Source organism: Arvicanthis niloticus, chromosome 20 (assembly GCF_011762505.2).
Source record: "Arvicanthis niloticus isolate mArvNil1 chromosome 20, mArvNil1.pat.X, whole genome shotgun sequence".
Taxonomy (NCBI): domain Eukaryota; kingdom Metazoa; phylum Chordata; class Mammalia; order Rodentia; family Muridae; genus Arvicanthis; species Arvicanthis niloticus.
In genome coordinates this window covers 25,936,916-25,952,680 of record NC_047677.1, presented here as the reverse complement: position 1 = coordinate 25,952,680, position 15,765 = coordinate 25,936,916, and the positions used below count along the sequence as shown (strand labels likewise).

Genomic DNA, 15,765 nt, shown 5'->3' with positions numbered 1-15,765 from the left:
AATCCCTTGCACCCACACAAAAAGGTGGGTAACGCTCCCAAAGAACAACACTCAAGGTTGCCCTCCATCCACATGCATGCACACACGAGCACATATGTGCACATGCATGCACACGTGCACCACACAAAACGCAGAGTCTCTTCGTTTCTGCCAGTCTGCTAACTCTTGTAATGTACTTGGTAAACCTATTTCCTTTCTTACACACACACACACATACACACACACACACACACACACACACACACACAAAGATGAAATTGAAATTCCTTATACAAGCCTTTTGACCACCCCATCAGAGAATCTCGGCAGTGCTGTGTGACTTCGATGCCTTGCTTAACCTCTCTGAAGCTTGCTTGTTTCATCCCTAAAGTGGGGACCATGTTAGGAGCAGAGTCAAAATGTCAGCACATACACATCTCTCACAACAGTGCTGGACCAATAAGGACTGAGCAGGAGGGGAACACAGTCCTGGTGGCCTCCAGCTGGCTGCCACCAGCAGACACCATTCTGTTGGCCTCCAGCTGGCCGATACCAGAAGAGGTTTCACCTTGGACCCCTTACCTCACCGCTTCTCATCAAGGTTGATGTCAGGTTGTTAAAGACAATGCCGTGCATGGCGCCTGGCCCACATTCTTGGCTATCCCTCTGCCTTGGAGACCCCTCCCACCACCACTGAACAAGAGTCCCTGGGGACTGCCAGGCAGTTGACATACTCGGCTCCCGTGCCCCTGACAGCCTTTGACATGGCGTAATTGCTTCCCCACGACAACTCCTTTAAGTTTAGAGCTGGATTCCCCACCCCCCCCCCCATCAATTTTTATTTCTAGATTTTTAGAACAAAGGAAAATAAAGCAAGTCACTCTGGTACCCAGGAGCAGCGCCGCATCTGTGACAGACATGTCAGACCAATGCCTCCCCAACCCTTGCCAGCCACCCTTCCTGCCTGTGGGACTGGCATTTTGATAGTCCAGCAGGGTGGGCGCCACATCTTCCTCTTCTTGGCCCAACTTCTGCTGCACAGTCCAGGAATCAGCAAGGCTGGGCTGAGGATGCTCGAACACAGAGAAGCTTGGAGAGTGTCCTGAGGGCAGGATAGGGAGGAGAGGGATGAAGCTTGGCAGAGTACATACCTGGCTCTCTCAAAACCCTGGGTTCGGTCCCCAGCACCACATGCACCAAATAGATGCATGAGCATCAGAAGTTCAAGGTCACTCTTGGCTACTTAGCAAATCTGAGGCCAGCCTGGGATACATGAGATTACGCTTTAAAAAAACAAAAAACTACCAATGTTAGCTTCATTGGAAAGTTGTCCCCCTGTACCAGACACAGCAGAAAACACCCTCCGTGAATTGTCTTCATCAACCCCCAGCACAGCCTCGTGAGATGGCTACTGCTATTGTCCCCATTTCATAGATAAGGAAACTGAGGCTCAGGGTGGATTATTGTCCATATTTCACAGCTGAGGAAACAGATGCTCAGGGTAGATAAGACAGTGTACTGAGGGCTAGGGATCCTCCCTCTCACCTCCCTCTTCCTTCTCCTTCGTCTGTTACTTCACCCCTTCATTGTCAATCTTTCCTCCTGAGAAACCCATTTGCTCGGCATCTGAGTCTCTAGGCTTGCCTCTGCTAGGTAGGGCCTTCTAAGTCACCACCTATCAACACTTTTTTCTCAGCTGAGTCTGGCAAGGCCTCAAGGGCTGGTGCCCCCTGGATCCTAGAAGGCTCTAGGGAACTAGAAGGCTCAGGACAGCAAGTCAGACCTTCCCACCTCATGCTGTTTGCCTGCCCCAGCCTGGGCCATGCTAAACCTCTCTCAGCTTCTATCCCAGGAGCCTTTGCTCTCCCAGGCAGCCAGAGTGAACCCAACAGAGGCAAACAGTTTGCAGACGATGAGGAGGCCGGGAAAGAACCTTCCTAACAGAGGATGTTGCTGGTCCCAGGTTAATGATCTAGGACCAAGCCATACCTGGGAGGAGCCTGAGGACTGAGTGACAGGTAGAGGTCACAAGGTTGGGTGGAGGGTGATCTGCTGGTAGGAAGCAACCCGGAAGTGGGCAGATGGCTCTGGTACCTGGGCAGCACGCAGACCCCAGCCTAGGTTTTTTAGTTGGGCAGAATACAGACTGTGCCATCCTGAAGTGGTATCTTCAAGATGGTGCTTAACCACAAGTCCTTGTTAGATGAGATGAACTTTGTGCCGGCATCACCCTGAACTCCAGGGACAAGTGCTTTCCTCACCCTGGAACATCAGAAAGCCCGGTGGGGACAGCAAATATATTAGAATACTGATTCCACTGCACCATTGATAGCCACTCTAGGAACATGCCTGGAGAGAGGTGCCAAAGCCTTGTAGCCTTCAGTGCCATGATCATAATGTCGGCTATGGGCAAGGGTGACGGAGCAGTAGCTGGATCCCCACTGGGCACAGGGAGAGAAGCCCCCCTTTTCCTTTCTCTGCAGCTCCCAGCAATCTGCACACCTTCCCCAGCTTTTCCATTTGGTTCACGCTCTCCAACTGGGGGGTTCTGGGCTTCCAGCTCCAGCATCCTCAGTAACAGGTCTTGCTCCAGACTTCCTACAGGCTCAGAAAGCCCAGATGAGGCACCAGAGACGTCCTTGAGTATGTATATCTCTTTCCCCTTCACCCACAGCCCATCTGTTATCTCCCCTGTAACCTGTGGTCACCCCCTGGCTCCATTGCTCTCTGGACCACCCACTGTCTCATCACTCAGGGTCCTAATACCATCAGTGGCTCTTCTTCCGTGGATATGGCCACCCCCCCCCGGGAGACCATATCTCTCAGAGCAACAGCATCCTGCCACACTGAGCTCTGCCCACCACATGGCTACTGTGGCCCCACCCTCAACCACACTCCATCTGAGTTGGAGAAGAAATTTCCCAATGTGCTATGCATCGCCACAGAAGCATAGAGAGCCGGGCTGTCTCCTGGCTATAACCTTCGACCCACATCCTTTGTGGCATGGGGGGAGCACATAGAAAGCTCTGTGCTCTTGGGTCCCGCCAGCGGAGCCTCTCCCACTCATACCAGCCTCTCTAGTCCCACGTCCTACATGTGGGTGATGGGGAAAGTTTCTCAACAGTGCCCAACATTCTCACTTGATTTGCGGAGCTGCTCCAAGGGGCCTGGGTGATGATGAATGTGTAAAGTATTGCCGTGCAGCACCGGGGCTCGCTGGATCTGTTTAAAAATGCATTCTGGCATGTAAATTTCTGCTCCATCAATCCTTATGACATGTCAAACATTGCTATTGTTTCCTGAACAAATTGTGCCCGGTGCCCTTCTCTGCAGATCTGTGCATGGGAGCAGAACCGCACTCGACACCTGCTAGGTTCCTAGGACCCAGCGCTGCCTGCAAGGTAGCCTAGCAGCTGGGCTTGCCGTGCTTCAGAGCTGAAGTCCCTGTACGCACGTGCAGGGAGTCTGGATGTACATGCGTGACTAGAGTGCAGGTGTTGGATGAGGACTGTGTGCGCCGATGGGCATGCTGGGAGAGATGTCCAGGTGGCTGGGAGAGGCAGGGAGAGGACCTCAGGGGCTGATGGGAGCTCTTGAGATGAAGGTGTGTGTGTATGATCTACATGACTCAGGGTTAGTAACCTGGGAGGTCTCTGCCTGCCTGAGACAGAGAGGAAAAAAGAGATGCTGGAAGTATACACAAGGAAATGCCAGGATACTAGGAAGAGGGTCTGTTTGAGACTCAAAGAGAAAGGGTCTATGTATAAAGAGGCAACACAGGAGGAGGTACAGTAAGGGTCAGCTTTTAGGCTACAAAAAGGGGTTGAGGTGTTCTGGGGTTCCTGTCCCAGCAGGAAAAGAGTCAGATATTTGAGTGCAGCATCCAGGAAGGGCGTGGCTGTATTTGGAAGGAGGCCCAGAGTACGGCCATCTTGGGCTGATGTAAGCAAGTGGGAACCAGTGGCTTAAGACTCAGCAATAGCAGATAAGCATTGACAAGGCCAAATCAGGAGCCTACAGGGAGGTGCAGGGATGGCTGTGGTGCGCGCGCGCGCGCGCGCGCGCGCGTGTGTGTGTGTGTGTGTGTGTGTGTGTGTGTGTGTGTGTGTGTAGAGGGTGCTGGCAAGGCAGGTATCCTGAGCTAGGACACTTTCGTCTACTGGAGGTGAGTCAGAAAGGCTCTTTGAGAATACTAGGTGGGTACGAGGGCACTTTCAGGGAGCGCGTGTGAGGACCTGCTCCCTGTTGGCATGGGGAGTCCCTGTGAATACCTCAAGGATGCTAGGCTTACTGTGAGCCCTGGACCCACAGGCACAGGGAGGCCTGTATACTGGGGGGTTGGGTAGGTCAGAGGGCACCTGTTTTAACCAGGATGGATGCCTGGAACCCTCAGCAAAGATGTCAGATGATAGACCACACAGTACCCCTTCCCTTCAGGTCATGTCTAAGATACCCACACAGACCAAGCTCAAGCATGCAGAGCTAGGGACCTTCTTTGGAAGTCAGTGGAAGGCACCTCTTCCAGGTTCCAGCCCCCTGGCTAAGGGGTTACATCTTGGAAGAGCCAAGCCCATGCTATCTATACAAGCTTCCTCTCTCAGTCAAGGATAGAAGGACACCCAAGCAGGGGCAGAGCCACTGAGACAAGAGGAGAGCCCTGCCTATAGGGGACACCTGACTCCTCAAGGCCAGGACCACCCAGATCCCCTCCTCCATTCGCAGAAGGCACGTGGTTAACAGCTCAGGCTACAGCCACCTTTTCCATACCCCAGCACTGTGGTTGTGTGACCTTGGGCAAGCTAATTGACCTCACAGAGCCCCAGGTCCCTCCTTTATCTGTAGAATGGGGATCCTGCAGAGCTATTGGGGAGGTAGAATGAAGAAAGCATAGGAAATACTTGTAAAAATCTGTGGCCTGTAGTGAAATGCTCAAAGCAGAAAAAAAAAAAAAAAAAAAAAAAAAAAAAAAAGACAGGCCCACCGCCCCTCCCATCCGTTGATGCGCTGAGCAGAGACTGGAGTTTCTGACAAGTCTGGGGACCACACCCCCCTCCCTCTCCAGGCTCCTCACTCACCTTGTCTTAACCTTTGGAATTTTCTCCCCATGTGTGTTTATTTTTTTCCCTTTCCATCCACAGCAGAAAATTACACTTGTGCTGGCATTGTCCATCACGAAAATAAGTACCATGGCTGCAATCACGAATCTCAAAGGCGGAATGCACTCTGCCAGGAAAGCAGTGCAGGGAAAGGTTGAGGAGATGCCTCAGAAACTGGGTGCCCCGACACCTCAGCCTGGTGTGACTATCCCCAGAGGAAAGGCATGTGGGGCAGGAGCTGACCACAGGAGTGGTGCTGACCACATAGACACTGACCATGGGGACAGGAGCTGACCACAGGTGCAGGTGCTGACCATGTGGATAGAAACTGACCATGGGGACAGAAGCTGACCACAGGGGAGGTACTAACCACGATGATAGACACTGACCATGAGAACAAGAGCTGACCATGGGAGTGGGTGCTGACCACTGACCATGGGGACAAGAGCTGATCACAGGGGCAGGTGCTAAACACAGGGCAGGTGCTAAACACAGGGATAAGATGCTGACCATGGGGACATGAGTTGGCCATGGAGACAGGTGATCTAGACCCACCTTCATTTTTTCTAGTCTGTGGAAGGCCTGGTGAGGGAGACAAAGATGTCCTGAGTCCCCAGGCCTGGGTGCCCTGCTGTGTACAGCGGGTAGCTGTTGCACAGACACCAGGCACCGTACTGCAGAACCTCCTGCCATTCAGACCGACCTCCAAGCCACTTCCCCACCTAGAGCCCATTCTTTTCTGTATCTCCTCGTGGCTCTGGCTGCTGTCTGTGTTCCTCTAGGTTTTTCTCAGCCATCTGTCTCTCTATTCTGATCAAAAGTCGCCTTTCAAAGAGGCCCTGACACTTTGTTTCCTGGCACAGCATCTGGCACACTAGAAAGGCTATAGAGAATTTACTGAGTAGCAAGGGGAGGGGGGCAGGTGCTGTCATAAGACTCCAGGTAGGCCAGTCATTCTTCATCTGCCTTCATCTCCACTGTGTCCTGCTTGCAATACCCCTCAAAGGGTCATTCAGCCTCCATGCTGTCCCTGGGTTTATCTTTAGAAGTTGTCTTAGTTGTGGTTTCCATTGCTGTGATAAGACACCATGACCAAAGCAACTCTTATAAGGACAACATTTAATTGGGATTGGATTACAGGTTCAGAGTTTCAGTCCATTATCATTGAGGCAAGGAGCATGGCAGCATTCAGGCAGGCATGACACTGGAGGAGCTGAGAGTTCTACATCTTGTTCCAAAGGCAAACAGAAGACTGACTCTTTCGCACTGGTCAGAGATTCAAAGCCCACCCTCACAATGACACACTCCCTCCAACAAGGCCACACCTCCTAATAGTACCACTCCCTATGGGCCAAGCATACTCAAACCATCACCACAGAGGTAATCAAGAGTTGGGGGGTGCATCGGGGAAGATGGGGCTACAGGAAGAAGGTCATCTGGGATGTGTCTAGCCTTGACATCAGGATATTGGCCTGGATTAGTTTAACAAGTAACAAGGAGGCATTGAAGGTTTTTGTTGTTGTTTTGTTTTTAGTAGAGAAGAACAGTAATCATTTTTAAAAATATTTGTATATTTGTATGTGTGTTATGTGTGTGCAGGTGCCTACAGAGGCTAGAAGATGGCATCATACTCCCTGGAACTGGGGTCAGAGGCCTCCTGTGAGCTTCCTGACATGGTGCTGGAAACCCAACTCGGGTCCTCTGGAAGAGCCCGTGTTATGCATGAACTCAAAGGCTTTGCCGATGGAGTGAACCCATACATTTTGCCAGAGGGCTAGCTATCATCCCGGACTTCTGCTCCATCTATGTGGCAGCAGGTAGTGAGTCACCATGCTGATTGCCCAGCAGCAAGCTTCGTGAAGCACTTGCTAGTGCTCTTAAATCCCGAGCCATCTCTCTAGTCCCTGTAGAGATTCGCTAATAAAGTGTACTAGTATGTAGACGTCATGTGTCTGCAAGGTGGGGTGGTGGTCTCTATGCAGGTACCAGAAGGGGGCGCTAGAGGATAGTTGAAGTGTTCACCTTGAACTCGGTTGAGACTCCTGTATGGCCAACTGTGCTATCTCCCCCACCATCCTGCAGCATGACCTGGAGGCCCCAGGAGTGTCCTGCAGGACACCCATGTACTCATTTCTAGACTGTGGCAGAGAAGCAGTGCTTGTGTCTGGAGGGGAATTCTATTCTCTACCCACAGGCCTTTGAGCACATTCTTTTTTTTTTTTTTTTTTCTAGACAGGGTTTCTCTGTATAGCCCTGACTGTCCTGGAACTCACTCTGTAGACCAGGCTGGCCTCGAACTCAGAAATCTGCCTGCCTCTGCCTCCCAAGTGCTGGGATTAAAGGCATGCACCACCACCACCCGGCCTTTGAGCACATTCTTATGTGAGCTTGGCCTATTTGTCCCTTGATATGGCAGTGGCTGTCGGGTAGCTGCTCTGAGGAAGTCTGAGGAAGGAGGTGGCTTATTGGATGCCTGAGCAGACAGAGCTGGGCAGGATGGAGCCAGACCAGCAGCTGCCTGACTGCACAAAGTAGCCCATGGGCGCACTAGATATCCAGCCCTGAGGGTAACACACAGAGGTCCTGTGTCCCTCAAGACACAAAATAGATGTAAGTGGGGATGTGAAGACAGGTAACTGAGCATGGAGCTTCTGTTTCCTCCTTGGTAAAAGTTGCTTTCCCACAGCAGAAACCAAAATGCCTGCCAGAACAAGAAGGGAGGGAGGATCTATTTCAGATCGTGGTTTCAGAGGGTCCGACCCATGGTCCTTTGGTCTCATGCCTGTCAACAAAACGTCATGGTAACAGGAGTGCGTGATGAATGCTGCCCTTCGGTACTTTTAGGATGCACACAAGAACATGACAGGAAAGGGCCAGGTGCAATGTACTCCAAGGACCTGCCCGCCCCACTGACCTACTTCCTTCATCTAGGTCACACCTCCCCAAATAGCATCCCAGCTGGGGGCCAAGCCTTCAGTGTGGGGACATTTCATATAGAAGCCACAATGGAGGATGGGTTATAAGTACTACCTGGTAGGGATGTCACAGCTAAAGAGACTTCTAGGGCTGGGAGGCTCAGTAGTCAAGTGCCGTGCACGAGCACAGGAGACCTAAGGGTGGTCCCCAAAACTCCCATAAAAGTGTGGTGGTGCCTGCTTGTGATCCCAGTGCTAGGAGGCAGTGACAGGAGACAGGAGGATCCATCCCTGGGGCTCACTGGCTAGCCAGCCTCACCTGACCAGCAAGCCCCAGGTCCGAGTGAGAGACCCTGTCTCCAGCAGGGTAGATGGCTCCTGAGGAAGAATTCCTGAGACTGACTTCTGGTCTCTACACACACAAACGTGTGTGCATATATTCTAAGAACACGTATACACACATGTAAACATACACTCAAATACATATATACAGACACACATAGACATGCATGTGGCTATACTCCACAAATACATACACATACACAAACATATATGTGTATATGGGTATATACATATATACATACATATATATGCAGACACATATATATGCACGAGCACATTCACAAACACACACATATACACATACACATATACACAAACATATATATATATGTATATATATACAGAGATATATATACACATACATATGTGCACATATACATTTACATACATAACTCTACACATGCACACATATATACAATACATACACATATGTACATATATACATGTGTATGTACACATGTACACACATACATGTGTACATATACATATATACATGTACAGACCTACACAGATTCATTTATTATATATTATATTATTATATATGAATACTATATTATTATATCGTATATATGATATAAATATTATGTTATATGTTATATGATGTTATATGTTATATGATGTTATATGTTATATATGCAATGTAGATGGGCACACATATAATTGTAGACAGATACACAAGTTACTCTCCAGGCCCCAGCTAGGCTTCAAACATATCTGCTAGCTTGTCCCCACCCTGCACTGGGGCACCCAAGCTAAAGGGGCTGTAGGTTAAAGCATTAACCAAGGCTGGATTTGAAGAGGGCAGGAGCAAGTGAGACAGGCCAGAGAAGGACCCTAAGCTTGTCACAGAGCAGCACAGCCTACTCCATCCCACAAGTTGTCTGTGGTCAAGCCTGAACTGGAGGTGGCTGCACAGGCTGGGGGTGGGGCTGGTGTAGCCCCTCTCCTCCCCACATGATAGAGTTCTTGACCTTACCTTGGCTTCATGAGTTGAGAAATGAAAGCCAGTCCACGCCTTGGTGCTGGGCCCACATACGTCACACGGTCATTAGATGGTGACACCAAAGGGCTCACAAATGTTCCCTCATCAGCCTTGGTGGCCTGAGCAGGCACTGAGAGGGCCCTAGGGACCAACCAGGCTCTTGGGAAGCTGTACTGAATCTGACTGACCCAGGGAAGGGAGGGTGGTCCTTGGGGAAGAGGCCAGCGTCTACATTAAGATGGTCTCAACTGGTCCCCAGGGACTCACCAATGGGCCCCCTAGGCCTCAGCTGTTCTAGGCCCAAACTCCAGAGTGAAGGGCTAGGTTAGGGGCACTCAGTAGTTTTTCCTGTCTAAACAGTCCACGTGCAGTTCTCTAGGGCTCCCAAACCTACACAAGAACTCCCAAGGCAAGGATATATATATATATATATATATATATATATATATATATATATATATATATATGTGTGTGTGTGTGTGTGTGTGTGTGTGTGTGTGTGTGTGTGTGTGGCTGCTGGGTCACTTTTGTCCTTCTCCTCCCTGGGTGCCCCTTCCCTTGCCTTTCAGATCCTTCTGTATTAGTCAGGGGAACAGAACCAATAGAATATATGTATATGTATATATATATATATATATATATATATATATATATATATATATATATTTATATATTTATATATTTATATATTTATATTTATTTATATATTTATATTTATATTTATATTTATATTTATATTTATATTCAGTCAATTTATTAGGTTGGTTTACATGATTAGGTCTGGGTATCCCAACTATGACTCCTGTACACAGTGAAGCCAAGAAGCAAGTGCTGAGTGCACAAGGCTAAGTACCTTGCCAGTCCCAATGTAGTACTGGAAGTCTAGAGGATTCATGGAGAATACCTGGTGTACAGTGTACTTGGAAGAACCAAGTACCAAAGATGTTGGGTTCTGATATCAGTGAAGAACTACCACCTCCAGCAGCAGCAACAATAGCAGCATCATTAAGGTAGAGGAACTTGCCAGCAAGAGTGAAGGCAAACAGGCAAAATTGCAGCTTCCTTCTTCCACCTCCTTTATGTGGGGTGCCATCCACATCTAGCGTGGGTTTTCCCACTTCAGATAATCTGCTTGAAGAAACCCCTCACATGTGTGCCTACCAGCCTGCCCTTTATTTGATTCAATTGTGCTGGCAAGCGTGATTAGCATTAACCCTTCCTTCAGTCTCTCTTCATGTTCCCATCCCCCACATTCCTTTTTTTGCTAGGTGTTGCCCATTCATTTCTGGGAATCAGCAAGAACCTATTCCTGCTGTGTGCCAGGCACTGTGCTAGTCAGAGCCCAGCTGGCAGAGGCTCCACTCTGCAGAACCACCAGCCCTTTCCTCAAACAGAGGAAGATGCTATTTGGTCCCACAAGGGGCCACTGGCCTCAATCTTGTGTCTCTACCCCAGTCCAGCCTCCACTAAAGGACTCCATGACATGGTACCAGTTTTTCCTCAGACACAGAAACAGTGCTGATATCTGGTGATATCCTGAATGCTGGTTTGCCCTTGAGATGTAGGGATGGAAGGAATGAACTCCTCAACCCTCCCTTCTGACAAAGGCATCGTTAGAGGAGCTATGGTTGCTTTGACCCTGTTAGCACCCAGGCTCCTTTCCTTCTGGAACGACCTTCTTGGGTTAGAGGAGGTCACTCAGAAGCCACAGGCATGGGATACAAAGTGAGCTTTGTTCTGTTTCAGGCTGTGAGCCTTGGATGAATGAATTGTTTGTGGTGCCTCAGTTTCCCCGTCTATCATTTGGGTTTGTTATAAGGATGGCACCTCCGTTGTGGCGGTGGGGGAGATACTGGTAATGGCAGTTGTCACGAAGAATGGCTCAGGCAGAAGAGCCTCCCAGGGATCTGTCCTGCACTTATTCAGCACCTACACTGAGAAGCTTAACCCAGCTCTGAACCTGGCTGGGGCCATGGTGTAGGACGGGGGTCTGTCTGCGCACAGACTGTAGGATCATCGCTGTGGAGACATTGAGTGGAAACTGGTGCAGGAGGCAGTGCCCTGAAAGCGGGCAGCCCAGAGCGCTCAGAAATGGCATCTTTATGAATAGCCACATTTTCTGGTTAACTAAGGTCTTAATTCTCTGGATATAAACATATTTTTCATTTCATTCATTTGGGATAGAAATCTATTATTCATCTATCTGCCTTCCGGAACTGGATATACGGAACACGCATTAGCGTCTCATGAAAATTCAGGTTTATTATAAAGAACGTAGAATTTAATAGATTTCATAGAATCTGGGAGCTTTAAAAAAGAACCTCAGAAAATATTGAGCAGAATGGCATTAAAAACGTATTTTTAGCTGCACTCTCTATTCACATACGATCTTAGAGGGAGAAGCCAGAGGATAAAGCCGATGTAAGTAAGCCCCAAGGTCAGCCCAGGCCTTTCCCAACTGACAGGTGGGGGCAAGCCACAGCTAGCCAGACCTAAAGCTTCAGCCTAGGAAGGGGCCAGGGTTCATGTCAAGGACAGTGCCCTGTGTGGACAGCCTGCTGAATATGCAAGACAGAAAAAAGCAGAGGGAAGGCAAACCCAGATATGCTTTAGCCTGTGCTGAGGGTTGCAGCCACGTCCAGGGTGAAGCCAACAGCCCTAGCCACAGAAACCTTCTAGAAGGATGGTGCCCTCCAGTGTACCCCAACCACCGTCTGTGGCCATTGACCACCTTGTCGAACAGCATGGGCTCTGGGCAATTTGGTTGGGCCACAGGAAGCATTTAGAAGTGACACAGCTTGGTCACCTGGGGCCCTTTCCTGGCCTGGTAGTGACAACCTCATCTTTTACCACTGCAGGCAACAGACAATGACGTGGGCACTTTTGGGGAAGTCAACTACTTCTTCAGTGATGACCCGGACAGGTGAGTTCCTGCCCCAGCCCCTTGGCAGCAGCCTCTGGTGGCTCACCCAGTCCAGCAAACTGCTCTGTGCTCCGTCGGGGTAGCTCAGGAATCAGAACACTAGAGCAGTGGTTCCCAACCCTCTTAATGCTGCGACCCTTTAATACAGCCTCCCGGGTTGTGGTGACCGTGGACTTTAACGTTATTTTCATTGTAACATCACAGCCGTAAGTTTTGCCACCGTTACACATCATAATGTAAATACCTGACATGTGACCCCCCCTTAGGGTCGCGACCCACAGGTTGAGAACCACTGCTCTGAAGCGAACCTGTCAGATTCTTACCAGAATAACTTGGTTGAGCCCCTAAGCTCTCTGGTACAGGGTTTCTCTCTTCAGGAGTGGCGAATCAGACATCTATGAGGCTCAGGAATTCTAACAACATTACTCCTGCTACCAGGAGCCACAGAGGACATTTGAGGTCCTAGGTAGATTACTTGCCAGCCTTAGACCATGTCCCTCCGCCCCCATCACCATCATCATCATCACCATCATCACCATCATCATCATCACCACTTCCTCACAGGCCAAGGGAAGGGCTGTGAAGTTACTATGATCAAAGACCTGGTTGAATTCAGAGGGCAGGTCCGCTGCTAAGAATGAGTAGCCCAGGGCTAGGGAGGAGCCTCAGTCAGGAAAATGCTGACCCTGGGAGTATAAAGACCTGAGTTTGATCCCAGGAACCCATGTTTTAAAAGGAAAAAAAAAAAAAAAAGCCAGGCATGATGGTACATGTTTGTAATCCCAGGGAATTACAAACTGGAGGATACCCTGGGGGCTTACAGGACAAATGGCCTGGCCAAATCAGTGAGAGAGCCTGTCGCAAAACACAAAGTAGATGGCATGCATCTGAGAAATGACAGCTAAAGTTGAGCCTGGGCTTCCATACACAGGTGCAAACACACATGAGCGTGCACGTGCACACGCACACGCACACGCACACGCACACTGCATAGCCCGTACATTTGGGACTAACTGAGGCAGTCTGGCTCTGAGCTGGCAGTCACAGCCCACACAGTCTATGAGTGATCAGGAAGAGTCTAGGACTCTATCAGGTACCTCACTGGCCTTGTCGGACACTCTGTGACAGACACCTCAATGCTAGGTGGAGCTGTGGCACTGGCTGCGTGCACAGGGCAGTGTAGCTCTCAGGGACCCAGTCATCTTGGCTATCTCCTCTCTTCTCATCTTTGGACCCAGGGCTTCCCTGTCTCTCGAGCTGGAACCTTCCAGAACCTTGAATGTGGCTAACTGCTGAGTAGGCAGAGCACACACATGGCCTGCTCACATGGGTTTCTAGAGGGCACATTTAGAGGGGTCTCACTGGCCCTCATGATGTCCAGAATACCTCTACCATCCTCTTCCCAAAGGCTTGGTCCCTCCAGCAACTGACAGGGTCAGCTCCAAGAGAGGACTCAGCAATCTTCTCCAGCTATCAGATTGCAAAGTTGGTATCCCGAGTTCTGCATTATTCAAACACACCCCAGGGAGGAAGTGCCTGTCACCCAGTCCTCAGCCCCTGCAGAAACTCATCCACAGCTTGCTTTGATCCTGGCATCCTCTCCCTCCTCCCTGCCCAACACAGGTTCTCACTGGACAAGGATACAGGGCTCATCATGCTGATAGCCCGGCTGGACTATGAGCTTATCCAGCGGTTCACCTTGACTGTCATTGCCCGGGACGGTGGTGGCGAGGAGACCACAGGCCGGGTCCGGATCAACGTGCTGGATGTGAACGACAACGTGCCCACCTTCCAGAAGGATGCCTACGTGGGTGCTCTGAGGGAGAACGAGCCATCTGTCACGCAGCTGGTGCGGCTCAGGGTAAGGCCGGGGACCCTAAACTTGTCATCTCTTTCCCTAGTGTTATTACAGGAGGTTGGTAAACTCCCACCTACATGCCCGGGGCTCCTCTGAGCATCGCCTCCTGCCCCCTAGAGACCCAGAGGGACACCTTCAGAGTGTCTACCTTAACCCAGATGTCAGGCCATTTAGTATAAAAACACCCACGTTCCTTACAAGGCCATTGGGTGATAGCAGTCCCTTTGCAAGACCGGCAGAGTGTCCAAAAGGGAGGTAACTTGGCTCAATAGGAAAGGGCCTGCCATTCAAACATGAGGACCTGAGTTTAGTCCTGAACACCCCTGAAAAAGCTGACTCACAGGCTGGAGAGATGGCTCAGTGGTTAAGAGCACTGACTGCTCTTCCAGAGGTCCTGAGTTCAATTCCCAGCAACCACACGGTGGCTCACAACCATCTGTAATGGGATCTAATGCCCTCTTCTGATATGTCTGAAGAGAGTGACAGTGTATTCATATACATAAAATAAATCAATAAATCTTTAAAAAAAATAAGCTGGCTCACACCCTCACACCTATAATCCCAGTGCTGAGGAGGGGAATGGGGGGGTGGGGTGGGAGGGGGGGAGGGGAACCTGTGTTAGGCAACTGACAAGGTCCAATTGCAATGAGAGAGGCCCTCTCTGAAAAAATAAGACAAAGAGCAATGACTGAGACCTCTGATGTCAACCTCTGGCACCACACGCACTCACACAGGTGCACATGCATCTGCACATATGTGTGCACATACACACACATATAAAGTAGCCACAGAGACCACAAAAGGGAGACCAGCAAAGACATAGCCTGTGGGGAGAGAGCAGGGCTCACCTGAAATGGAGACTCTGTTCTTCACAAGTTTCCCTGAAGTGAGTCCCTAGTGCACGGCAGAGATCTCTAACCAGGCAGGGACTTCATGTCCCCTTACCTCTCGCCTATGCTCACATCCAATGTGACAGGACCCAGAGACTTCTCCCTTTGGAGTTTGTTTCTGAAACTAGCTATAGTTTCATGCAATGGTAGGCATGGGGTGCACAAAAGGTGGGACTGTGTGCCACCCAGCCTGGCATGGTTTCCTCAGAGACCCTGCCCTTCCCTTTGGCTTGGCTCCAGGTACAGCCAGCAAGCTGGGAAGCCCTGGAGGCTCTCCAGAGTCAGAGACACTCTGGAAAGAGGCTGATTCATTCCTCCAGCCAGAGGAAAAAGGATCCCTGGCCCCTTCCAAATGCCTACGTCCTCTGCCTTGCTACATGCTACATGTTACATGCTACATGTTACATGCTACATGTGCTGTTGCTAGAACACAATGGCTGAGGCTGTGTACGTTATAATGAAAATGAAGTAGACCGAATGTGTCAATCAGGTCGCCCTCTGATGAGCGCTCCTTGGATCCCTCGCCATGCTGTACATGAGAGGATCAGAGGAGGAGGCTCACACTGCTCAACAGGAAGTGAGATGGAGTCAGTCAGCCATGTTTTTTCTTGATCTTGAAGAACCTAACCAGGATCCCTGAAAAACTACATTAATCCATTCTGGTGACAGAACCTCCAGACACGTAACTACCTCACACTAGACCCTACCCCTTGAAAGTTCCACTCCCCTTACTACCACACTTCTGAGGACCAAGCCATCACCATATGGACCCTTGGGGAC

General features: G+C 50.0%; 1 protein-coding gene across 1 annotated transcript in view; it reads left to right on the top strand.

Annotated features, from left to right (window-relative positions):
* The window catches only part of Cdh23 (cadherin related 23), a 382,247-nt gene that overhangs the window by 232,373 nt on the left and 134,109 nt on the right, over nt 1–15,765 (top strand). Inside the window, exons 14-15 of the mRNA XM_034524155.2 lie at nt 12,173–12,237; nt 13,861–14,098. Coding sequence (XP_034380046.1) covers nt 12,173–12,237; nt 13,861–14,098 — 303 coding nt within the window. The remainder of the gene's footprint in view (nt 1–12,172; nt 12,238–13,860; nt 14,099–15,765) is intronic.